This window comes from Festucalex cinctus, chromosome 17, assembly GCF_051991245.1.
Source record: "Festucalex cinctus isolate MCC-2025b chromosome 17, RoL_Fcin_1.0, whole genome shotgun sequence".
NCBI classification, from domain to species: Eukaryota; Metazoa; Chordata; class Actinopteri; order Syngnathiformes; family Syngnathidae; genus Festucalex; species Festucalex cinctus.
In genome coordinates, this window is record NC_135427.1 from 20627604 (window position 1) to 20654767 (window position 27164).

General features: G+C 46.8%; 1 protein-coding gene across 8 annotated transcripts in view; it reads right to left on the reverse strand.

The window, feature by feature from the left end:
* Positions 1-27164, reverse strand: part of LOC144004493 (dedicator of cytokinesis protein 3-like) — a 94298-nt gene that overhangs the window by 14355 nt on the left and 52779 nt on the right. For 7 of the 8 annotated variants that reach the window (XM_077501663.1, XM_077501659.1, XM_077501665.1 and 4 more), the window contains 21 exons: positions 26900-27046; positions 26338-26436; positions 22550-22644; positions 22395-22470; positions 22205-22305; positions 20591-20649; positions 20375-20523; positions 20087-20172; positions 19944-19970; positions 19607-19702; positions 18893-18953; positions 18730-18823; positions 18513-18661; positions 18326-18412; positions 18124-18228; positions 8270-8411; positions 8029-8195; positions 7585-7671; positions 7263-7445; positions 7076-7159; positions 6900-7016 (listed from right to left, as the gene is read on the reverse strand). In XM_077501663.1, coding sequence (XP_077357789.1) covers positions 6900-7016; positions 7076-7159; positions 7263-7445; positions 7585-7671; positions 8029-8195; positions 8270-8411; positions 18124-18228; positions 18326-18412; positions 18513-18661; positions 18730-18823; positions 18893-18953; positions 19607-19702; positions 19944-19970; positions 20087-20172; positions 20375-20523; positions 20591-20649; positions 22205-22305; positions 22395-22470; positions 22550-22644; positions 26338-26436; positions 26900-27046 — 2211 coding nt within the window. The remainder of the gene's footprint in view (positions 1-6899; positions 7017-7075; positions 7160-7262; positions 7446-7584; positions 7672-8028; positions 8196-8269; positions 8412-18123; positions 18229-18325; positions 18413-18512; positions 18662-18729; positions 18824-18892; positions 18954-19606; positions 19703-19943; positions 19971-20086; positions 20173-20374; positions 20524-20590; positions 20650-22204; positions 22306-22394; positions 22471-22549; positions 22645-26337; positions 26437-26899; positions 27047-27164) is intronic. The other variant, XM_077501660.1, reaches the window with a different exon arrangement.

Here is a 27164-nt window from a genome sequence, read left to right on the forward strand (position 1 = left end):
AAGCCTTCCAGACTTGAGAGGTGAATTGTGGACCCCTGTCCGACACGATGTCTGTGGGGATTCCGTGGAGCCTGAATACATGTTGGACCAATAGGTTAGCAGTCTCCAAGGCGGTGGGGAGTTTTGGGAGGGGGACATAATGAACTGACTTGGAGAATCTGTCGACGATGGTAAGGATTGTGTCATTGCCCTCGGATGGGGGAAGTCCCGTGACGAAATCCACCGCGATATGCGACCATGGCCGAGAGGGGATGGGCAAGGGGCGTAATAGGCCTGCCGGGGCTTGATGAGAAGGTTTATTGCGGGCGCAAACTGAGCATGACGCAACAAAAGCCCGAACATCGGCAGCCATGGTTGGCCACCAGAAGCGCTGTTGGATCAGGGAGAGTGTCCGGTGGATCCCAGGGTGGCAAGCGATTCTTGAGGTATGTCCCCAGAGGAGCACAGGAGTCCTGGCGGCAGGTGGCACGAACAGTTTCCCTGGAGGACATTCATTTGGAACTGGTTGGTTGTCAAGTGCCTCCTGAACTTTCTTCTCCACTCGCCACCGCATCGCCCCGACCACACACTCAGGGGAGAGGATCGTGCTTGAGTCCCTCTCTTCCTCTCCAGAGGCGAACTGCCGGGAGAGGGCGTCAGGTTTCAGGTTTCGGGAGCCGGGGCGGTAGGTGAGGGTGAAGTTGAAGCGTCCGAGGAAGAGAGCCCAACGAGCTTGACGAGAGTTCAGTCGTTTGGCGGTGCGGAGATAGGACAAGTTCTTGTGGTCCGTCCAAACAATGAAGGGATGAGTTGCACCCTCCAGCCAATGCCGCCATTCTTGGAGGGCTAGGACCACTGCCAGGAGTTCGCGGTTGCCCACATCATAGTTGCGCTCCGCCGGGGAAAGCCGGCGGGAGAAGTAAGCACAGGGGTGTAGTTTTTGGTCCGCAGGCAGGCGCTGAGAGAGGACGGCCCCCACTCCTGAATCTGACGCATCCACCTCTACCACAAACTGCTGCTCGGGATCTGGGTGGGCGAGAACAGGGGCATTAACAAAGAGTTCTTTCAGACGGTTAAAAGCACATTGAGCATCGGCAGACCACACGAAGCGAAGTTTGTTTGAGGTCAAACACGTGAGAGGAGCAGCTATACTGCTATAGTTTCGGATAAATCTCCTATAGAAGTTAGCGAATCCAAGGAAACGTTGCAGCTGCTTCCGATTGGTAGGCAGAGGCCAATTTTTAACCGCTTCGATTTTAGAGGGATCGGCCCTGAGCTGCCCCTTTTCTATCACATAGCCCAGGAAATTAACAGTGGAAACATGAAATTCACATTTCTCAACTTTAACATACAGTTTGTTTTCTAGTAACCTCCGCAGGACCTCTCTTACGTGCCCCACATGCTCTTCATGTGATCGAGAAAAGATGAGAATATCGTCTAGATATGCAAAAACATTCTTATCGAGCAGGTCTCTGAGTACATCATTCACAAATGACTGGAATGTTGCTGGAGCGTTTGTGAGCCCAAAGGGCATGACCAAATACTCAAAATGTCCCAAATGGGTATTGAAGGCAGTTTTCCACTCGTCGCCGTCGCGTATCCTTACCAGGTGGTAGGCGTTTCGGAGGTCCAATTTGGTGAACACCATTGCATTGTGGAGAGGGCTGAATGCAGCGTCCAGGAGCGGCAGAGGGTACTTGTTTTTAACTGTGATGGTGTTTAAGCCAGTGTAGTCAATGCAAGGACGCAGAGTTTTATCCTTCTTTTCCACAAAGAAAAACCCTGCGCCTAATGGAGATGAAGACGGTCTTATAAGTCCTGCAGCTAATGAGTCGGTGATGTATTTTTCCATTGCTTCCCGTTCGGGTTTGGTTAAGTTGTATAGTCTGTGTGTTGGGAGTGGAGCCCCAGGGAGCAGTTCTATAACACAGTCATAGGGTCTATGTGGGGGAAGGGAGCACGCCAAGTCCTTTCTGAAAACTGCCTTTAAATCGTGGTATTCACTGGGGACGTTACTTAGGTCAATATCTTTTGAGTAGTGGGGAGAGTTGGGACCCCTGGCAGGTAGGGCTGACTTTAGACAGTGGGCATGGCAATAGTTGCTCCAGTTCCGAATTGTGCCTGTGGACCAGTCTATGTGGGGGTTATGCAGCTTCAACCAGGGAATCCCTAGAATTGCGGTGTTGAGGGGGGAGGAAATCACATAGAACTCAATTACTTCATGATGGTTACTAGAGAGTGTCAGTTTAATGGGTGTGGTTCTGTGTGTAACCCTTTCTAGAAGCCTCCCGTCGACTGCAAGAACTTTCTTGGGGGAGGTCAGTGGAGTCAGGGAAAGATTGTTGTTTTTAACATAGTCAATGTCTATGAAGTTGTCATCGGCTCCGGAGTCTATCAGCACCTGGACAGGTAACGAGCAAAGTGTCGTGTGAATCATACCTGGTACCTGTATTTGGGAGGACGAGGGGGAAGATATTCGGCTCACCAGTGCCTCCCTTCCTACTGGTGAGCCCCAGCTTTTGGCAACTCGGGGCAGCTTGCCAAGAAGTGGCCCCCTGGCCGCAGTACAGGCACAGTCGGCTCCTCATGCGTCGCTGTCGTTCGACAGGGGTGAGTCGAGCCCTGCCCAACTCCATGGGCTCGTCGCGAGGTGTCGTGCTGGAATGGAGTTCAGGAGCGGTGCTCGGAGATGAGGCGGTGGAGTTCCCCATGACGGTTGAGCTGGACGGTGAGAAAGTTGACGAGCGACGAGCCATGTCCATCTTCCTCTCCCGCCGTCTCTCCCTGAGCCGATTGTCCATCCGTGTTGCTAATGTAATAAGGTCATTTAGTGAGTTACATTCATCCCTTAAAGCCAACTCATCTTTTATCTCCCCAGCGAGCCCCTTTTGAAAAATAGTTTGTAGCTCAGAGTCCCCCCATCCGCTACTGGCTGCCAGAACCTGGAAAGTTAATGCATATTGAGAGACAGAGTGGCTACCTTGACGCAGATCCAGCAACTGGCCAACTGCTTCCTTGCCTCGCACCGGGTGATCAAAAATGCGTTTCATTTCTCCGGTAAACTGTTCATAATCATTTAGCACTGCCGATCCTTGTTCTGTGATTGCCAAGGCCCAAGCGGCCGCTTGTCCTGATAACAGACTCATAATGAAAGCGATTTTTGACTGGGCAGTAGCATAAGTACTGGGTTGCTGGTTAAACACTAATCTACATTGTAGCAAAAACTGAGCACATGTGCCTAAGTCTCCAGAATACCTAGCAGGAATCGGAATAAATGGCTCTCTGGGAGAAGACGGCTGGGAGGCTGGAGGGGTTGCCGCCGATGGAGAGGGCGAGCAACCAGAGGAGCTGGACGACGGCAGTTGGTGACTCATGGCTGCCATCTGCTTGTTCAGCTGGTCCACACTGGTGGTGAGTTGCTGTAGATGGTCCATCACTTGTTGCAGGGTTGATTGGTGTTGTCCCACAAGTGCTCCTTGTGCCGAAAGCGCACTCCTTAAGCGCTCTGACTCTGCTGGGTCCATTATGGCCGGAACATTCTGTTATGTGCCGTGAGGCAAAGCAAGGCCAGGACCCAGGATGCAGAGTGAGAGACAAAGTCCACAGTTTATTGTTCACAAAAGTATCAACAGAAAATCACCTTGCTCAGGGAAAAAGTTCTAGAAAACAAAGTAGCAACCAAAAATCACCTTGTTCAGGGATGAAGAAACACTAAAGCGCAAAGTAGCAACATAAAACACTAGGGACCAAAGTAGCAACAGAAAGAGCCGTCTTAGTAGACCGGTAGAACGAGAAACAAAAAACCACTACAAGCCGGAGACCAGGGACTAGAACACAACAAGGGTGTGGCAGGAGGAGACAAGCAAACGTAGCAGGTATGGCAAGGGAATGTTCCGGCACAGAACCAAAGGAGGGGCTGGTTAAATAGGTTGTTGGCTCATCAGGCTGATGAGCCTCAGGTGTGGGAGCAGGCCTCTGCCTGCGAGGTTGGCGCCGCCTCCTGCCACACTCTGGAACTGCTAGAGAGACAACAGAACCATCACACAAGACAAACAGATCGACAGAGGACGCCGTCAACACAGCACTGCACACCGCGCTGGCCCACCTGGAGAAACAAGGAAACTACGTCCGCCTTCTTTTTGTGGATTACAGTTCAGCATTCAACACCATCCTGCCACATGGTCTAGTGAGGAAACTGCTGAACTTCGGTCTACCGCACTCCACGTGCCTCTGGATTAAGGAATTTTTAACAGAACACTTACAAAGGGTTAGGATTGGCCCCCACATCTCTGCACCCCTCACACTCAACACCGGCTCCCCTCAAGGTTGTGTGCTGAGCCCCCTTTTCACCCTCTACACGTCGGACTACTCCCCCATCCACAAAAGCAACACCTTCATTAAGTATGCGGATGACACCACAGTGGTAGGCTGTATCACAGGAAGTGATGAATCCGCTTACCGGAATGAGGTGCAGCAGCTGACTGTGTGGTGTAGAGACAATAACTTGCTCCTGAACACAACCAAAACAAAGGAGCTCATCATAGATTTTAGGAAAAATATAACGGACATTCAGCCTATTCTCATTGGTGGGAGCTGTGTGGAAAGGGTCAGTGACTTCTTTTTCCTGGGAGTCTGCATTGAGGAAAAACTGACCTGAAATAAGAACACTGCACATGTGGTTAAGAAGGCACAAAAAAAAAAAAAGACTCCACTTCCTGAGAATTCTCAGGAAGAACATCAGCCAGAGACTGCTTGTGTCTTTTTACCGCTCCACAATGGAGAGCATCCTGACACATGCCTGTGCACATGGTTTGCCAGCTGCACGGTGGCAAACAGGAAGGAGCTCCAGAGGGTCACCAGAATGGCTGAGAAGGTCACTGGGTGCCCTCTGCCCACGCTGGAGGACCCCCACAGCTCCTACTGCCTCAGGAGAGCCACTGCCATCATGAAAGATCCACCCAGGCCACTCTATGTTTGAACTACTGCCATCAGGCAGACGGCACAGGGCTATTAAACGTAAGACAGACTGAACAACAGCTTTTATCCAACTGCGGTAAGAGCACTCAATAACTCTATAATATGTGCAATATACCATGTAATATATAATACCTGTCTCATGTGCACTTTATGTAGATACCGGTAGTTGTTTGAGTCTGTGTTTTATGTTTTATGATGGGCCCTCTTTTTTTTTTTTTTTTATTCCAATTTTTTTATTCCAATTTTAATGCTGTTTCGCTGCTCCTTTAATCTATTTATATTATTTATTATCTTTTTTTTATTATAGTTATGACATTTTTGTATTTTTGTCTTTGCACTGAATGGGATTGCACTATACTGTTTCGTTGCACTTGTTGTAATGACAATAAACCGAATCTGAATCTGAATCTACAAGAAAGCAATTTTATTTTTAACCAGAAGATGGCAGCAAACGTAGCCATCCCCTGGGCTGCATTGGGAAATACATTGAGCGTGCACTCTACTTTTCCCGACACGCCACCCTCACGGTCTTGTTGGGTGTCGAGTGAATTTCTAAACGCACACCAAGCTGCATGACCTTAGACATATGACCATTTCCTGCCAGCCCATTTCTAAAAACAGAGACTGCAACAAAGAAAAGGAACGATGACAAAGAAGGCCGTCACTTCACGAAATGGAAATTTTTTGTTTTTTTTCTGAAAACCTCAAACAATTTGTGTGGTTTACATGCCAAAAAAAACTGTGGCAGAATTTAATATCAAAATTCATGACTAACAACGAGACACAATTTCTTTTGCACAATTTTCAGATTGTGGATTTCCTTTCCGAACCTGAATGCCGTAGAAGTCTTCGCCGTTGGCCAGGATGAGCACATTTTCTATATGTCTCGCCTCTCTGGAGATGTGACAAGAGAGAGGGGGGTACCAGGGCGGCAAAGGTGGACATGATTTCAACGGCAGCGGGAGGAGGTCGTCACGAGGGAACACACAAAAGAAGGCAACAATCGAGAATGAACTGCATGAATGCTCAAAATGCTTTGAGGAGCAAATGAGATGAGAAAGTGAGACGGCACGATTCCATGTGAGTAGGAATAATGGAAAAAGGATTGTCCTGTCTGTTAGGACCCTTTGCCAGTGGAAAGCCAGCTGAGAGAACTGGATTGCTTACAAGCGGCACCAGTGTTGACAAAACTGGACCTTGCAATACTTGCTTCCTTGAACAGCTTGAAAGCAAAACAAACAGATGCATGTGCACAAGATGAGGATTCGCTTGAGTGTGAAAGTGAAAGGCGCAACACATCTCCAGATGAGATCCATATGAGACCGTCATTGTTTGAGTTTGACCTGTGCTGGTGCACGTTGAAGCCCTCGGAACTGGAAATCCCTCTGTTGGGACCACAGCACGCAAATGGCAGATTTGCCATCAGATATTTTCACAAGCCTCTCCCATGCGCGCATGGAATGAAGTCATCCTGTGACCAGTTCCTCGCCTTCCTCTCAGCGTGCATTGGGACAAAAGCAAAGCTTTGCCCAAAGCATTTGGTTCATTACCTACCCCAAGTCACTATATGCCACGGAGGAGGCGGGACTTCCGATTCTGTGTGTCACACACCGGCGCCGTTCGCGACGTTTGGGCCGCGTCCTGCTGCTTGCACTTCCGCCCTCGTGCCCCTCGGTTGCACATTCACGTCCACGGGTGCGAGTGTGACTGTCTCGGTTCTCCCAAGCATTAAAGAGAGCTGAGATGCCCATTGGGGGTGCGAATGTTGGGACGCGGCCCGTGTGTCGCACCTGTGGCCGCAAACGGCGCTGATGTGCGACTTACGCAAGTCGGTGGCGTCTACAGATTGTTGCCGCCAGTTTCCTCGCATCCGGAGCGCGTCAACAAGTCAAAAGGCGTCACGAGCTAAGCTGAGGTTGATTTTTGCGGTCAAAGGTTCTTACGTGGCAGAGGCTGCTCTTCATCACTTGGAACTGATCCATCAGTTTCTTGTGCAGCGGACGCATCTCGGGATGCACCAGCTTGTCGTGCACGGCCAGGCCGGCTCCCAGCACGTCAACCTGCAAGAAATAATTTGTAAAGGCTGCCATCCGGCCGACGGAAACCACTGGACGCAAACCTGCTCCTGCATCAAATGTTTCAGCTGGCTGATCTTGTCGCCGTCCTGAGGGTGGCTGCTGATGTAATCTTTGTCAAAGAAAGCCTGCGAGCCACAAACAACATGAGCAGCCCTTCTTCATCGAATGCCAATGGCAAAAGCGCGTTTGAGCGCACGAGCGTGATGTAAACGGTTGTCAAATGCGCACCTGCTGGTATCTGGCAATGCCACCATTGACGGCGGCGTCCACCACTCCGTTGAGTGTCATGCTGAGGAGGTTGACGTTGTTGCTGTGCGGCTGCTTGAGCTGATAGCGGCTGATCAAAGTGCGCAGCTCCTGGTTCTTGTTCTCTACCACACTGACAGCATTTTCCAGCGGACTCACCTCCACCTGAAAGAGATTCACCTTTACACTTACTCTTCAGACTTCTGCCGAGGCGCCGGCGACCCAGCCAGTAAGCCGTTTTCCAGTCAGGCTCAGGTTTAGCGAGAAGTCCCGCAGCCAGTCATTCATTCATTCATTTTCTCACTAGCTCTCTCTTGTCCACCTCGAACCAACGTGAAATTCCAGGCAGAGGATGAGCAAGGCTCAGCGTTGTCCTTTCGATCCACAGACTCTGCAACACAGCAAAACGGCTGAACTCATGGAAATGAAAAAGACTCGCTTCAGCTGGAATCTCACCGAGCAGCCAAGGCTTGTGTGCAAATGTTTATTTGGTAGGGTTCGTTCATTCTAGCTTGCAAAGAAATTGGGCAACCATTTGGATGCTTTTCCTTGTCACCACTGACAAAACAGGCTAAACTACTGGCCAAGACTTTTGCGCCACTTTGTAACAAAACGACATTTGCTTCATGTGCGCATCCTCACACGCCTTCGCCACTCAGTGAGATAGGAACCTTCAGCATCCGAAAGTTTGTGAGGAACAAAACAGGGTCTGTTTGTTTTTTTCACGAATTTCATGTGCAAGCATCACCTTGAACTCATTATCCGGATCTTTGGGCCCTTTATGGAAAGGTCGCTCATGACGGAAACGGTGAATGTTGTTCACCCGGTAAAAACTTTTGATCCGATCAGGGACTCTGTCCGACTGAAGGACAGCGACGGCTTCGGGAACTGGCGTGACGGCATAAATCTGGAGGTCTAGGCACCGCTGGTCAAAGAAAGTGCCCACGTTAAGTTGCACAGTGCACACGCACGCACACATATGAGGATACACTGAGCGTCAGACTGCAGAACGGCTTGATCGGGCTGGTTGGGGTGCTGCATGGCGACGGCTTGTGGGAATTCTCCCAGCATCCTTTGCTGAAAGGCTTCAAGTCTTTCGTAGTCATGGCCGCGACACACAAACTCTTTATTCTGGTGGAGACACATCCAAATGGAGCAGACGTCACTTTTATGTGCTCCTTGGGACTGACACTTCGACAATTCTGCAAGGAGCTCCACTCACAACATTTTATTCTACAACAGGGATGTCAAACGCATTTCAAATGCCGGAGGAAGGAACATCTTTCGCCAAGGGGGGGTGGCCGGAATATGCACACTGGCCTGGTCCCCATTTCCCACAAATAGCGGGGAGGGGGGAGTAAATACTAGGGCTGGGAATCTTTGACTGTCTCACGATTCGATTCGATTGCGATTTTTGGGTCTACGATTCGATTCAGAATCAATTCTCGATTCAAACGATTTTCGATTCAAAATTATTTGATTGACAAATGATTTCCGCTTCAATTTACAGATATGCACAACATTGTCATGATCTACTCCAGTCTGCTTTGCTAGACAAAATGACAAATAGAGACATTAGTGTCTTTTTTGTTTAAACATTTATTAATTTTGTATTGTGCCTTTTTCCACAAAAACATCATGTGGGCTACAACTGCCTTTTCCCCTTCTTCTTCATTTCTAATTTAAATAAAATCGATTTTTGGATATTAATATCGATTCGATTTGATTCATAAGTGAGAATCTCGATTCTTTTATGAATTGATTTTTTTGGCACCCCCCTAGTAAATATGAATAAGAAATACAATCACTTCCTTTTGCTTCTCTTTTATACCCCAAGATGGCATTTTTCGTAGCCTACATGAAACAAATGGCAATTTTCGCTGATCTTTTGTCCGTTTGGACACTGGGTGGCACACGCGCATAATGAAACACATGACAAAAGAAGACATGCAAAAGCTCAAGAAGAAATCATGACTCCAACATTTTGCTTGTATGAGCTGCAACGTCAGGACATTTTGTATTCCCAAAATACATTTCAGTAGTTGGATGTTGGTCTAATTTACAGCTTTGATTATTACTTTGTTTTTAAACTGTTGGCAATGATGTGGATTGGTTTTAGCCAAATATACAATTTTAAAGGTATCCTAGTGACTATGGAGGACCAAAAGTGCCAACATTAAATAAATACACCATTAAATAATTAAATAAATGTGGCATTAATTAAATTATATATATATATATATATATATATATATATATATATATATATATATATATATATATATATATATATATATATATATATATATATATATATATGTATATATATATATATATATATATATGTATATATGTATATATATATATATTCATTCATTTATTTATTTATTTATTTCTCTATATAATTATTTCATGGTCACTGTTGTGCGGTGTTTCATTTATCTGTCAAACTAGCCCATCAAAGTTACTGGGCGGGTCCTAACACCTGATTGGTCAATCTGCTCACCAAGTCAAGGCAAATCCATTTCAGAATAGTCAATTGATGCGGAGTGAGTAGCCAGTAAACACAATTGATAGGCTGGGTGGGGCTTTTCACCTAAATAGGTGCGTTTCCATTAGACATTAGATTTACGCTTTCATAAGGTGCTTTTTGAGATGTGCTGAAATGGAAGTTCTTCGCAAAATTTTAATGGAAACACTTTTTTTCCCGCATTTCCTACTTGTCATGTGACTCCGCCCAGTCACGGAGAAAAGGAAGTACAGGATCAGTGGCTCAGCGAGAAGCCACAATGGTGGCCAGTCCGCCACTTTCTAAAATGCTCTATTGAACAACTGCTGCAAGTCCAACAATAAACATCACCAAAGCGATCAAAACATTGAAAAAAAACAAAAACACAAAACTAAAGTTGCATTTATGTATGTAAAACGTTACTAACAATAGTAGCATATTTAAATTCAGCTCAACATTATTTTGAGAACACTTAAAAAAAAATTGCTGCAATGAAAACTGCTGTAGCCAACATGGAATAAAAATCAAACATACGAAAACAATTAAAACATTAAATTAACAACATACAAACAGTAAACACTATCACATTCACATTCCAAAGCAATGTCCACACTAGTGTGGACCTAAAAGCCAGCAGATGTCGCTGTTTGACTTGCTGCCCGCGCCACTGCTGTTTCCAGGCATCATAAACAAGACTTTGTGGTGATGAGAACATAATTCACCCACGGAACGTTGGGACGAAGGAGGAGTTGGATGGGATGAAAGGATAAAAGGATAAAAGAACAAAATGTTGGTAGGTCTGTGAGCCTCGCGCAGAGTGAGTTGTTGTTGATGATGTCAATAAAACGCCAGTCTTTGGCTCTGGACTTCAACACTCTGCCTCCGACTCCCGTCACTACTCGCTACATTGGTGACCCCGACATCCGCCTCGTTGACGTTTCCGAGGCTGAGAATTTGATCGAATTGAGCGACATGGCGAACTCCGCTGGTCTCAAGTTACCGGGGTTTTGGGAGTCGGCCGCGGCGACGTGGTTTGTTCAAGCTGAAGCTCAGTTTGCTATCCGGGGAATTACGGACGATTCCACGCGCTACTACCACGTCGTGGCCGCGCTCGGGAGCTCCACGGCGGCCAGAGCCGTGAGTTTTATCACCTCTCCCCCGGCATGGGATATGTACGCGGGGCTCAAAGCGTACCTCCTTAAGACCTTCGAGCTGTCACGACCGGAAAGGGCTCGCCGCCTTTTCGCCATCCAGGGCATGGGGGACAGTAAGCCGTCCGAACTAATGGAAAAAATGCTGAACCTGCTTGGTGCGGAGGAGCCGAACTTTTTGTTTATTGAACTGTTTCTGCGCCACATGCCTCCTCATGTCCAGACAGCGCTAGCTACCACTACCATCTCCGAGCCACGTGCTCTGGCGGAGGAAGCTGACCGCTTTTTCCTGGCCACCCAGCGTCACAACCACGAGGTCTTGGCTTCTGCGCGCGCCTTCCCAGTCCCGGCGGCCGCAACGGCACCTCATAAGGTACGCTCTGCCGTGGATGGCCGATCAGCCCCTGGCTTATGCTATTTTCACGCACGTTTTGGAACCAAGGCGAAGAGGTGCCGCGCCCCTTGCTCCTTTGTTGCGTCGGAAAACGGCAACGCCTCCACTCAGTTGCAGCTGTGAGTGGGGGCGCAGATTGCCGGCTGCTGTTTATCATGGACACCCTCTCCAGACTCAAATTCCTTTGTGACTCCGGCGCCCGCAGAAGCGTGTTACCTGCTTCGGCTGAAGATGCTGCCGGGGGCACTCACGGCCCGCACCTGTCAGCGGCCAACGATGCACCTATCCGGACCTACGGCACTAAGACAGTGGATGTATGTTTTGGGGAGCGCCGGTTCACTTGGGACTTTGTCACTGCGGACATTTCTTTTGCCCCTTCTTGGCGCGGACTTTTTGTGTGCCCACAGTCTACTGGTGGATGTTAAAAATGGCCACCTGTTGGACGCTGTGACGTTTTCCACTGTTGCTTGTGGGTGTGATGTGGAGACGTTTGAGGGCCTTGCCAGCCCGCTCTCAGATGACGGCGTGTTCACGCTGCTTCTTGGAGAATTCCCCAGCCTGACCACGCCTACATTTGCAGCCACTTCTACCAAGCATGGGGTCGAGCACCACATCGAGACCGTGGGCCCGCCGGTTCACGCTAAGGCCCGACGCCTCAACCCTGATAGATTGGCCACAGCTAAGTCCGAATTCACCGAATTCACCAACATTATGCCTTGGCATAATTCGTCGTTCGGACAGCCCGTGGGCCTCGCCTCTCCACATGGTTCCGAAGTCGGACGGCGGCTGGCGACCGTGTGGAGACTATCGCCGCCTCAATGATGCCACGACGCACGATCGCTATCCCGTCCCGCACATACAGGACTTCTCTGCCCACCTGGCAGGTGCGAAAGTGTTTTCCAAGGTGGACTTGGTACGGGCCTATCACCAAGTTGCGGTACACCCCGCCGATGTGCCTAAGACTGCTGTGATAACACCTTTCGGACTGTTCGAGTTTCTCAGGATGCCATTCGGCCTTAAAAACGCGGCCCAGTCTTTTCAGCGTCTCATGGACTCTGTTCTCCGGGACATGCCGTTCCTCTTCGTCTACTTGGATGACATCCTGGTGGCCAGCTCCTCCATCGGAGAACACCTTTCGCACCTCCGGCAGCTTTTCTCCAAGCTCAGCCAGGCTGGACTGATTATTAACCGAGCTAAATGTGTCTTTGGTGTGCCCTCCATCCAATTCCTCGGCCACCTCATCAACGAGGACGGCGCCACCCCCGCTCCCGGCAAAAGTGGAAGCTGTTGCCGCTTTTCCTCGACCCCAGACGGCCCAGGGTCTCCGCGAGTTCCTCGGGATGGTGACTTTTTACCACAGGTTCATCCGCCACGCTGCCCATGTGATGCACCCGCTTTACGACGCACTTAAGGGTGTGGCTCCTAACCGTGCGGTCGACTGGACCGATGTGAGAGTCAAGGCTTTTGAAGAGACGAAAGCCGTGCTGTCCCAAGTGACCTTGTTGGCCCACCCGCGCCCGGATCGCCCTCACTACTGACGCATCTGATTTTGCCGTTGGGGCTGTTTTGGAGCAGCGCGTCGAAGGTGCGTGGCAGCCACTCGCCTTTTTCAGCCGCCGGTTGGTCCCTCGGGAGCGCAAGTACAGCACGTTCGACAGGGAGCTCCTTGCTGTCTGGCTGGCAATCCGCCACTTCCGCTTCATCCTGGAGGGCCGTGAGTTCACGGTCTTCGTCGATCACAAGCCGCTCTCCTTCTCCATGTCGAAGTTTTCCGAGCCGTGGTCCGCGTGGCAACAGCGCCAGTTGTCGTTCATATCTGAATACACCACGGACATCCGACATATCGCTGGCAAGGACAACGTGGTCGCGGATTGTCTGTCCAGGGCAGCCGTCAACACGGTACAGCTGGGCTTCGACTTTTCCCGGATGGCGGCCGACCAGGCTTCTGATCGTGGCACCCAGTTGCTTCGGAGCTCCGACACCGGGTTGCAGGTTGAAAGGGTGGCGGTCGACGACTCCGGGGTCGAGCCGTGGTGTGACGTCTCCTTGGGCTGGCCTAGACCGCTGGTGCCCTCTGGTTGGCAGAGGGCCGCCTTCGACATGGTGCATGGTCTCTCACACCCCGGCAGGAAGGCATCGTCGAGGTTGGTGGCTCAGAAGTTCGTCTGGTCTGGGTTGAAGAAAGATGTACGGGCCTGGGTCTATTCATTCGTGGCTTGTCAGCGAGCCAAGGTCCACCGTCACACCAAGGCGCCTTTGGAGACTTTTGTTGTCCCTGCAAGGAAGTTTGACCATGTCAACGTCGACATCGTAGGTCCGCTTCCTCCTTCCCAGGGCTTCACCTACCTCCTGACGATGGTGGACAGGACGACCCGCTGGCCAGAGGCCGTTCCCCTCACCTCCATATCGACCAGTGACGTGGCCCGGGCGTTTATCGGGACCTGGGTCACTCGGTTTGGACCGCCGGCGGACCTCTCGTCCGACGGGTGCGCAGTTCACGTCAGAGGTTTGGAACTCTGTTGCTGAGGGCCTCGGGGTCAAGCTACACCGCACCTCCGCTTATCACCCTCAGGCTAATGGGCTGTGCGAACGGTTCCATCGTTCGATGAAAGCCGCTTTGCGCGCTGGTCTTTCTGACGGTAATTGGGTCGACAAGCTACCCTGGATCATGCTGGGCCTTTGTACTGCACCTAAGGAGGACCTGCAGTGTTCGTCGGCCGAGTTGGTCTATGGACAGGTGCTAAGAGTGCCAGGAGATTTCATTCCGGACGCCTCGACGCCTTGGCCCGCACCCAGGCCTGGGCCGCCGGTGGATTCTGCTGGTGCGTTCCAGCCCGTGCCCACATCGCAGCATGGCACCCCCGTGGCCCGGGTGCCCCCCAACTTGCAGTCGGCCGAGTTTGTTTTCATCCGACACGATGCACACCGTGGTCCCTTGAGTCCCCCCTACGACGGACCATTTAGGGTCCTGCAGCATGGTACCAAGACTATGGTCGTGGATGTTGGGGGCCGTTCCGAAACTGTTTCTGTTGACAGGCTTAAGCCGGCTCATGTGGACCTGGCCGGACCCTTGGACTTGCCCCGCGCCCCCCGCCGCGGCCGCCCCCCTAGGCTGCACCTGGGAGACCGTGCGGGGTCCCTTCCAGTTGTTCCAGCATCCCCGCCAGTGGGTGCGCGGGACTGTTCTGATGTTCCTGCTGTGCCCCTCCCGCCCGCACTTCCTGGGTACGTTACCCGCAGGGGTCGGGCAGTTTTGCCGCCCCGTCATCCGGAGTTTGATTATGGGTGAATTCTGGGGGGGCTTGTGTGGTGATGAGAACATAATTCCCCCACGGAACGTTGGGACGAAGGAGGAGTTGGATGGGATGAAAGGATAAAAGGATGAAAGGATAAAAGAACAAAATGTTGGTAGGTCTGTGAGCCTCGCGCAGAGTGAGTTGTTGTTGATGATGTCAATAAAACGCCAGTCTTTGGCTCTGGACTTCAACACTTTGCCTCCGACTCCCGTCGCTACTCGCTACAACTTCTTAAATCTCCCTGCATCTATCTATAATATTTTTCTAATAGAATTTGAGGTATATTTAAAATCCCTTAAATGCATCAAGTCTGAAACACGCAAACAATTTATTCTCGTGAGGTTGCATGATGCGACCGCCTACATGAACTGCGAGATCTCGCGAGAGTTGAGGCGGGACATTACGAGAACTACGCCCCAGAAGCAAATTACTCTTCAGTGGAAACGCCTACAAGGCAAAATTGTACTTTATCGAAATAAAAGGAATATCGCTTTTATTTTGATGTTGGTTCTTCACAACAACAAGCCTCGATCACTCTATATCAGCAAAAAATCCATCACCGTAGCCGCCATGTTGACAACCACTTCAGGCCGAAGCAGTCGATGAGACAAGATTTGAGTGAATCAGGCCTCAGCCCCGCCCACTAACTTTGACGGGCGAGCTTGACAGATAAAATAAATTCACGAAACACCGCAAAACAGCGACCATGAAATAATTGAATAGAGAAATAAATAAATGAATGAATAAATAAATAAATAAATATAGAAATATATACATAAATAAATATATAAATAAATAAATAAATAAATAAATAGATACATATATAAATAATTAAATAATCACAGGGAATTGAATTAATTAATGACACATTTAATTAATTAATGATACTTTTATTTAATTATTTAATGGTGTATTTATTTATTTAATGTTGGTAACCCTGTACATCATATATTAATTATATTGTTTAACGCTCTAAAAATGCTGCCTGTTTAACAGAACACAGTGAGATAACGGACCACTGCTCACGTTAGCTTCATGAGGCACGAACACTACAGTACACAGCTGACAGCCATAAAAATAGTTTCTTGACAACTGTAACCTATTTAAATGATTTGACGGTCATTAACAGCCTTGACTACTACTAAAAGAATGAGCTGACCGAGACATCACCCTGCAGGTGGCCGCCCAAGGCGTTTACGACGTATAGACAGTCGTCCCATTGTTTCTAAGGTCGTCCGAAGTTGAATTCACTGTCAAGAAAATGCTAGCAACATGGAGTTGTCTGTAAGCAAATGGCGCACTCTAGCGCCCAAAAGTGTTTAATTATGTTAAAAAGGAGGTGTGCATGATATTTGAGAAGCCAATAACGACAAAATGGTTTGCCCTTAAGCCAATCAAACCAAGGGGGACGTTTCTGCATGGTTTCTATATAAGCAAATGCATTCCATTGTACTGGAGCTCTACTCCATGTAAAAAAAAAATAATAATAAAAAAAATTTAAAAAAATTAAAAAAAAAGAGCATCTCACTTGTCTTTGTCAATAAAACCATTGTGCACAGCCTGAATCTCTCGGCCAGGACTTTTTAATTTTAATTTGATTTAATTCGCAGAATCTTGGCCCGGGTATGGACGACTGGAACAGACAACCACCTTTTTTTTTTTTTTTTTTTTTTTTTTTTTTTTTTTTTTTTTTTTTAAATACGATCACGGCCGGAGAGGACAAAAGGTCCTCCATGCTTACATCCCGACACAGCGTCAGCCTTCAGAAACACCAGCTGGTGATCATGTCCCCATCTTCGGGACATGTCTACCTGCACTGAGGGCTGACGCTACAGCAAAACAAATCCTGATATTAGGGTGCATGTAAAAAAAAATTGCACCTTCAATTAGGGATGTCACAATAAGGGCAATATCGTGATACCGTGATATTAAAACTGCCACAATATCGGCGTTGTCATGTTCACAATATTTAAAAGGAACACATCTGTTAAAAAAACAAAAAAAAGTCAGGTTGATTTCCATTTGTGCAGTTCTAGCACCCTCTAGTGCATCGGCGTCCAAACTACAGCCCGGGGGCCATTTGCGGCCCACCGTCCATTTTTCAGTGGCCCGCGGCATATGCTAAAAATGCCATTTGACTCAGTTCAAATAAAATAAAAACAAAAATGTTTTCTAGATGGTCAAAGTAAGAAGGAAGAGTGTCGAAAAACACAGGCGCTATTAAAGGTTATTTTAGTAATAACTAAAACTAACAAAATAAACTAAAATTCAAAAAACAATTTTGTTAACGAAATAAAAAAAAAAACTAAAATGCTTTTTGAAAAACGAAAACTAACTGAAATTACATTTTATGTTTACAAAACTAACTAAAACTATAATTATAGCAAAAATGTCCTTAGTTTTAGTCTTTGGTGTGATTTTTGGTAGATTTATTTTGATATCAACCGGAATAATGACTTTTGAAAGTATGTCACACAGAAGTGACGTCATCTAGCAGCAGCCAATAGAAAAGCACCTTCAGATGACGTCGCTCCCACTGTGTTTTTTTAAATATTGGGCATAAGGAATACACATTTAAAAAAAATACTAAATGCTGAAACTAACTAAAACTAAACTAAAACTAAGCATTTATTAAAGAACTTAAAACTAATAAAAACAGAACCACCCTGAAAACTAATAAAAACTAACTAAAATGAAAAATTCCAAAACTATAATAACCCTACTGCCATATGACAAATAAAATGGTTTATATACTGTAGCATTTTTCAAAATATGCAAAAGCACAAATAAATTATTTGCACAATTTTTGGACTAAACACAATTTCTCTTCATATGTGGCCCTTGCGTCCTTCTGATATTCTGTATGTGGCCCTCAAATGAAAAAGTTTGGACACCCCTGCTCTAGTGGCTAGCTTATTAGTGCAATTTAATTTTCATTAAGGATGTTTTGGCCTTCTATGTTTAAAATTTATGCTAATTGTCAGATGAAGGGGAACCTAATTTGGTTGTGAAGCGATCAATGTGTGCTTGCATCACCAAGTGTCTCAATATTGTTATTATTATTACAATTAATTATTAGAGATTGTAGGTGGTTTATATGCATTGCTGTTACGTACAAAAGCACAGTATTGTGCTTTTTTTTGTTTGTTTGTTTTTTGTTTTTTTAGTCTGAGCTCTCTTTTTTACCATATTGTGATCTTTTTTAAATATCGCCAACGCCCCCACAATATTGCGACAATTCTTATATTGTGATCTTCATATCGTGATAATATCGTATTGTGATGTTTGGATATCGTTACATCCCTACCTTCCATCTGGCCTCTGCTTGCTAAATGAACAATTTCAGTGGACTGACTTTTCCTGGGTGGAGTGGTCCGACTCATTTTGATTTAAGACTTCAGCAAATCATCTCGTGGCACGAATGAACCCTCCTTGCGTTTGACACCCGTGTTCTAAAAGCTTCTTCCTTGGACGGCAAAAAGGTTGAACTGACCCGGAGGAAGAAGGGAAACTTCCTGCCGTAGAATCCCACCCTGAAAAATTTGGGTTCCAGTCGTTGCTGCTCCATAATGTAGTCAAAATACGCTGCCTCCAATTTCTGGACAGAAAAACAACAGCTTGCAGATCTGTTGTTGGAATTTGGAAACATTTTGCAGTTGTTGAAGTGAGCGTGAAGTGAATGTTTTTACACTCACCCGAATCCAGCTGAGACTCTGGTAGTCGTACAAGGATTCATACTGGAAGGCCAGTTCCCTGCACAGAGGAATCCCAAACTCCCAACACTGCACGCAAGCACACACACAGAGCGAGTTTAGCCGCCGGTCCTGACGTGACTTGTGCTGCTTTCAGGGCCACTTTGGCCTTTGAGCGGCTGAGCCTTACCTTGCCTTTGTTGAAATAGTGGACGAGCTTGCGTGCGAGCGCCTCCTTGCGCTGCCACTCGGACTGAGCAGGATAATGCAGAAGATCTTTCAGTGGCCGCTCGTCCCAGTGCAACAACTCCCAGTACAACAATAGCGTGAACGCCGCCTCTGTGGACCAACATCACAAACATGCACTCGCGTGTCGTCATGCGTGCGTGTGCGTGCGTGCGTTGTACCGGTGTAGTTGTCTGCCTGCAGATGCATGTCGCACAGTTTGTGGATGTAGCGGATGTACATCTCCTCCTTGTTGATCTCCGATTTGTAGAAGTTCTGAGCATCATTAATCGTCATCAATCAGGATTCCTTCATCGTTGCTCACTTGAGACCTTGCAATCTTACCAAGAGAGTGACAGTGCAGCCCATCTTCTTGCTCTCCGTCTCATCTCCTCTCATGCAATCCCTGCAGGCAAGATGGACAAAGAGAATCGCTTGCTTTCCGTTTCAGCTCTTGCACGTGGCTAACAACTAAAGAATCTTTGACAAAGGTCGCCAGAATCCTGTCAGGTGAGCCACCGCTATCCTTGATCCTACCAGTTTGAGCCTCCAAATTTGTGGGAGGTTCTGCAGAATCCCTCTGGCAAGTGAGAAATGTATTTAAGAAATCTTTGGTGCCGTTGGTATTCTCAACTCAGCAAAGTGAGCGATAGGATGCAGACCAGACATCACCTGCTCATCATCTGTGTGCATCTTTAGCTTTTGTTTTTTTTTCCATGACTATGTTTGGAGAGTCAACTACAAATTGCCATCTCCCTGATGCATGCGTGGGTGTGTGTGTGTTCTTGTACATTGTGAGGACCAAAATATGTCTATCCAACAGAATGAGGACATTTTTGTGAAATGAGGACATTTTGACCGGTCCTCACTTTGCAAGACCTCTTTTTGAAAGTCAAGACTTGGTTTTAGAGTTTAGGTTTCAATTGGGTTATGGTTGGGGTTAGGCAATCTAGGCAATCATTTTTGATGGTTGTGGTTAGGGTAAGGGTCTAGGAAATGCATTATGTCAATGGATGTCCTCACAAAGATACATGTACAGGGTGTACGTGTGTGTGTCACCTGCAGTCCAGGAGACGTTCCATCAGTCGAGTGACGGATGTCACAAAAGAGATGCCCGTCTCTCTCCACGTCTCCTGCTCGATCTTCTCCAGCAGACTTAAAGACAAGCAAACAAGTGATGAGTACGCTTCTGGCCTTTGGGTGGCTCAGTGACGTGCACACTTTCCATGTGCAACGCACACAATCGGCAATCCAGACTTGACTCAAATGGGACTACAATAGCATCTGCACACTTTTTTGGCTGAAGGCATTTGAATTCTTGTGAAGATGCAATTCAAAGAGGAAGAAGAGGCAGAGAAGTGAAGAGATGTTAGTGCAGGTGTTAGTTGCCGCCTACCTGGGGTAGGGCCCAAACAGTTGCGTTCTAATCCCCGTGGCACAAAGCAAAGCGGTCAGTAGCGCATAGCAAAAAAGGAAAAAGTGAAAATGTGTTGAGACACGCAACAAAAGCTTGCAATCACACAAAACTTTTGCGTTTACAGCAAACTGAAGACTTCTCGGTAGTTGTCGTCGCCTTTGCCTTCTGCCACCAAACTGTCCAGCTTGTCAATCAGCTCCGCCTCCACCTACACAACAACAACAACATCAACAAGTAGAAGTCCGTTTGGTTTACTAGTCACAACATCAGCCTTCATCGTCAATACGTCTCTCGCTGCAAAGGCTTAAACACTCAAAGCACACGCGTGTCATTGCTATGGGAACACTCGGGAAGCTTGTGAGCGCTGTTGCCAGGAAGCAATCCAAAGTGGGTCCGTAACGAGGACCCACCTGCTTGAAGTTTCCGTTTCTGCGTTGCTCCCAGTCCATCATGTCATGGAAGATGGGGATCATGATATTTCGCACCTCGGCCTGAGGCACCAGTGTGACGCCCAGGAAGGGGCCGATCATCCCGGGAATGAAGTGAATCTTGTTTTCACCTGGAGGAAACGCAAGATTTTCTGCAAGCCGCGTGGACCCGACAGCGGCGAGACGGCGGCGTCTTACTCAGGTTCTGCCACATGCTGAAGAGTTCGTACGTCATCGTCACCCGCATGTCTCCGTACCTGCGGTCACATGGCATCGTTTCACCTTTCAGCCCTTGTTCATGTCCGTATTCATTTCATTTATGTTTGACATTGATGTATTTTGTTTGATCGCTCTTCACTGCACAACTGATGTATGCAAGCGATGGTTGTTTTCAAGTGTGAAATCAATCAAGTAGGGACGTAATGATATGGGCAATATCGTGATATTAAAACTGCCACAATATCGTCGTCATGTTCACAACATTTAAAAGGAACATCAGTTTAAAAAGTCAGGTTGATATCCATTTGTGCAGTTCTCGCACCCTCTGGTGGCTAGTTTATTAGAGCAATTTAATATTCATTAGGGATGTTTTGGCCTTCTATGTTTAACATTATGCTAGTGCTTCTCAATTATTTTCTGTCATACCCCCCCCCCCCCCCCCAGTAAGAAGAAAAACTATAAATAGTATAATTTGTCTATAAAATTGTTATAAGCACACCTCTGCATAACACTGTATCCATATTAACATATAAGAGAATAAAAAAAGAAATAAATATGGACCAACCTACAACAAAGAATAGCTTGATTAACTGTAACAGAAAAGATTTAAAGTGCATCTGAAATTCAAAATAAAATTAAATCCTTAATTAAACTATAAACATTTTTTGACTGACCGACCATGTCAAACCATATGATACGGAAAAATAAAATTACATAAAATCAATAAATAATGCATTCAAACTGATCAACATTAACTCAGGAGCACAATATTGAGAAAAAAAACAAAAACTTTAACCTGCAAAAAAAAATATCTAAAATAATTTGTGCTGATTTTTTTGTGTGCAAAACGCGCATGCTCAGTGCAAACAAAACCTGAGCCACCGAGCAAATGCTCGCTGCGCACACACTGCCAATAATGAGAGCGCCACTGCCCCCTAATGTAGTGGAGGTGCAATTGCACTTTATTCTAGGACAGTAGAATAAATAAATAAAAATAAAAAAGCATGTTCCCTGAGGTCAAACGCTCGCCCCTTGATGGAGCCTCGCGCCCCCCTGGGGGGGCCAGCCCCACTATTTGAGAAGCACTGATCTACGCCAATGGTCAGGTGAAGAGAACCTAATATGCTTGTGAACCGAGTCAATATGTTGAGGAACTTAATGTGTGCATATGTGCGTGCATTAGTAAGTAAGTGCCTCAATATTAAGTCTTATTAGCGATTGTAGGTTGTTTATATGCATTACTGTAATTTACAAAAGCACAATCTTGTGGGCTTTTTTTTTTTTTTTTTTTTTTTTTTTTTTTAAAGTATGAGCTCTTTTGTTTGGTTTACAATATTGTGACCTTTATTAGTATCGCCAACCTCCCCACAATATTGTGATAATTATCATATCGTGACCTTGATATCGTGACAATATCGTATCATGACGTTTGGCTATCGTTACATCCCTACAATCAAGTGGAGACAACTAATCCTGGCGCCATCGTCAACAGGCGTGCAGAAAGGGAGGGAGAGTCAGCGCTTGAAAAGCACAATTCTTCATTTTGCCGCTGCAACTTGACCTTAACACTTTGACAAGGTCGCATAAGCTTACTTGTGCAAGATTTTCTTGCTTTTTGATTGACTCATATTTTCCAGCTGCAAGCTGGGCTGGTTGATGTACAAAACTGCGAGACTGAAGTAGGAGTTCCACACCTGCACTCACAGGAAGACAATCATCATCATCATCATCATCAACAGATGTGTGAAGTGATCACATGGGTGAACAAAGCTGGCAGGAGTACCTTGAAGTCAAAGTCGGCTCCCACAAAGTTGTTGAGCTGAAAGGGTGCGAGCCGCTGCACCGTGCTCAGGATGATGCTGGAGAGCACAAAGTCAGTCGGTCAGTCACAAGACAGCCCTCCTCGGCCCCCCTGCCACCGCTGGCTCGCCGTCTTACTGGCTGGTCAGGAGCCTCATCACATTCCAGTCCCGCGGGAAAGTACTCGGCTTCATCAGGTTCCGGAACACACACCAAATCTTCATCATGAACTCCTGATGAGGGGAAAAAAAAAAAAAAGGCCCGTGTTCAATCTCTGTCATCCGGTCTAACTCCGCATTGCTTCATTCGAGGTAGCTGGACTCTTCCGGATGTTATGGAGACCTTCCATCTGCAACCCAAATGTCTCCCCTGCTTCCAAATCACAGGTGTGGAGTTGCCCTATGCAGGCTCCGGTGGGCAACATGAGGGTTGTGGTTGCCGGGTCAGCTTGTGGGAACAAGCGTGGTGCATGCCAATCAGTCCTTCGCTTAGCTTGTGGCAAACACAGCTGGCGTTCGGGCCACACTTAGTATGGGGCCAGTAATTGTCATGATGTGAATGTGATGGATGGACCCAATTGCAGAGACACCATGGGGAAAATGGACTGAGACTATGATAAGACAGAACCTGCTATGACAAAAAAAAAAAAAAAAACGGGCCACAAAACAACCTAATCGGGACAATGCTCCCACTAGGGGTGTGCTAAAAAAAAAAATCGATACGGCAATATATCATTGCGGGCCTCATTACAATACACGTATCAATACGCAGGCATCAGAATCAATATTGCTCATTAACTTTAAATAGGCAGTTAACGTTTGCCTTTGCAGCTTGCATTGTACCTAAGAAATAAAAACCAGCAGCGTCTTTGAAGTTAATTGCCTTCAATTAATGCAAAATAGCTCACCAGTGATTGGACACTGTGTCTTGCTAAGAAAAATGAAAGCAGAAGAGGAATATCAACATGGATTTACTTATAAACTTAACATGGCATGTGTCTTAATGTATTAATTTTCGTATATTTTGTTTAAAAACGAAATAGAATGTGTTGCATGAAAAAAAATGCTGTTTTTATTTCCCTAAATATTTCAAATAAGCACATTTTAGAGCTGTAATTTTAATACTTTGATATTTTTGCTCATATCGGCTCATGCCTATAGTTTCCCGGTGTGTCTGTGGAAACTGCTCCTTGCTCTGCAGTGTTTGCAGATTTAGACCAGGCATGTCGCTTGGTGGTAAACCAGAAGAGCTGCTAATATAATATAATATAATATAATATAATATAATATAATATAATATAATATAATATATACATATGACTTATAAAATGCAAGAAAATTTATGTAATACATCGGGATACGTATCGCCTTGAAGATCAAGTATTGGGCTACATATGTATCGCGATACGTATCGGATCGTATCTTATCGTGAGTTTGGCAGCAATACCCAGCCCTAGCTCCCACACAGAAGGAACATACAACACAGACTAAATACACTACACTGACGAGACACTAATGCCGTTGTCAGACTACACGAAAACAGCCCGATTTCAGCCCGACCGACGTGTCGCGGACAAACGGGGCTTGTCGTAAAGGATTTTGGGTTGTCTTGACGTAGCGTCGCCCGTGTAATGTGACACGTTCAACGACTGGTCGCCTGTTGTCCGGGACGGTTCACGACCATCACGACGAAAGCAGAATTTTTGCTCGTCTTGACGCATAATGTGACATACCTACGTCGTCGTCCTTTGGTTCCACAGCATTGACCAATAGCAAGAGGGAGCGAAACGTCAATCACACACTGAACAGCACTTTATAGCTCTTTTTATTTATGTATACATTTGTTTATTTATTCGTTTATTAATTTATTTATTTATCCCCTGGATATTTCATGGGATGGGGCCAGACAGGTGCATCTCGAGGGGAGAAAAAAAAAAAAAGCGCCCCGCTGCAGCGCTGCGGCTGCATGGAGCGCGCACGCACCTGTGCAACCCGTCAGGTAACGGCGACGTGAAAAGAGGACCAAAATATATTGTGACTGTTGTTCTAATAATTTCAGAGATTTGGGCATATGAGTGGGGATGGGCACATATTTAGTGAGGATCGATCACATTTTTATATTCGCGGGCCAGGCCTGGCGGCCTTAATTGTCACCCGCTCTCACTTGAAAGTTGTTGTTTTTTCCCCCCCTCGGAGTGAGTAGCGTACTATCCAATGCGCCGTTCTAAAACAAGTCAAATATGAATAAATGAAGCAGTAAAAAATACTCAAACAATATATTTCAGTGTTTGATAAAATAATAAAACAAGATGTCACCCCACAAATTAATGAACAAAATCGGCTCTATTGCCCCGGCGCATATAGGCCTATATAAATTAAAATACAGTGTTGGCTACTAAATCATATTTTAAACACTATTGCGGAGCAGGGAGCGCAAGCAATGCGCTTACATCACACTTGTCCCATGCGTGCTCCATTCACGCAAACACTCCCTGTCCGTGCCCCCCCCCCCTTTTTTTTTTTTTTTTTTTTTTTTTTGTCGTCCCACCTCCCCGACAAACAGTGGCCGATGCGTCTCTCTTGGCAAGACAACACGCGATGATCGGCTGGTGTCTTGTCGCGTTCAGACGTGTAGTGTGACTACACGTCCCGTCCACAACACGGAGCGAATTTGTCGGGTAATGTGACAGCGCAACTGTCGTGTAAGAAAAAAAATTCGCGTAGTCTGACATTGGCATAACACGGCACACCTGGGGAACACAGCTGGCAGAGGGCACTGATTGGAAACACACACTGGGAAGGGAAGACACGCAGGTGGACAAGGTTAACAATAAGACTAGGGGAGACAAAACCCCCAACAATCAAAACAGGCCAGGCGGGTGGGAAAGGGCACCGGTGACCAGACAGTGACAATCGGCCGCAACAAGTCAACATAGGAAGCCAGGGGCTGTGTCGGCCAGGGACAGGAAAGCCAGGGGCTGTAGCAGCACAGGCGAATCAGGCCGATTCGTGCCAGGGGCGGCAGCAGCACAAGCAAAGCGTCCAAGGGCGACAGCGGCATAAGCAAAGCGTCCAGGGGCGGCAGCAGCGGCACAGGACGGGTACTTGAACCTGGCAAGGTGCTGGGACGGGGACTTGAAGTCTCTGCTGATGGTGGTGGTGGGAGCATTCTGTCATGATGTGGATGGACCCAATTGCAGAGACACCGTGGGGAAACTGGACTGAGACTATGATAAGACAGGACCTGACGTGACAAAAAAAAAAAAAAAAAAACGGACCACAAAACAACCAAATCGGGACAATGCTCCCACACAGAAGGAACATACAACACAGACTAAATACACTACACTAACGAGACGCTAACATGGCACACCTAGGGAACACAGCTGGCAGAGGGCACTGATTGGAAACACACACTGGGAAGGGAAGACACACGCAGGTGGACAAGGTTAACAATAAGAACTAAAGGAGACAAAAACGGACAAAAGACAAACACCCAAAAACTTAAAAAAAAAAAAAAAAAAAAACACCAAACTGAAACATAACAGTAATGGACCAGACTTGAATGAGAACAACTTTGAGGGCTGACGCAAGATCAGGACATCATTCTACGCCGACGGGCGTCTTTCCGAGACGGCTTTTGCCAACCACCGATTGGCAGGCAGGATGCTGCTTTGAGAAACAGGCCCGACAACTGCCCATTTTTCCAGCAGCCCCCAGTCAGCAACTCCACTCCGACAATTTGCAACTCAACAAGCCTTTTTCAACTCAAGGAGGAAAATTTTCCAATCTTTGCTGCTTTTTCACAAACAATTAAAGGAGCCGACGCTCTGCTGGTCTTTGTGATTTCAGAGTGCACGCTTCTTTTCCCTGACACATTTCTATGACCTTTACTGTGCGTTTTCACAAGCCAACACTTGGCCATACCTTGAGTACTTCTTTGCTCTGGAAGTTATCCATCAGGCGTTGGAAGTGGACGTCAGTCATGTGACGGAGGAGGGACAGAAGGCAGGACACAAACTCTCCCTGCCCAAAAGAACAGCGCCAAAGTCAAAGATGTCCATCAAAGAGGCGACACCATAGACAGGAAGCATGCTAGCGTAGCTTAGCCTTCCTTCATCACATCTCAAGTCCATCACTAGCACTCTTGCAACCTCACGTACACTGGACAGTCATCATCAGATTCAGCAAAATTAACAATATAGCCTCCCTCAAACAATTGGATGAGAAACAAGATGGTGCAGGGGGAAATGCATTGGGCGAGGCAAAATGTGCTCCATTCTCATTTGGATTTCATATGAACATTAATAGTAATAATGAGAATAATAATAAAGCCTTGTCTTTGAGTCAGTCTGACAAGATGATTGCATGATCCAGACTTTGTCTTTGGGTACATTTGTCAGCCTGGTGCCAAGTCTGGCATCAGGCACATTTTGCCCCGCCCGCCTCGGCGGCTAGTAAGAGAACATTTGACTTGTTAGTTACTAACAGAGGTCTCGGCGGTGCACTGTGGACAGCGATGACCTCTTACCGCCTCCTGGGATTGGCTGTTGCTCATGATTGACAGCAAGGTCTGCAGCAAGACATCCAACAGGGACTCCACCATCATCTCCACCTCCTCCTGCACTGATGCATCCTGGGAAAAGGGCACAGAAAGTGCAGGAGGGACAAAACATTTGCTTTCTCCGACAGCCATTTCTTCAGCTCTTGTGTGAAACGTGACTCATTGATTGATTTCATTGAATTGGGTCTTG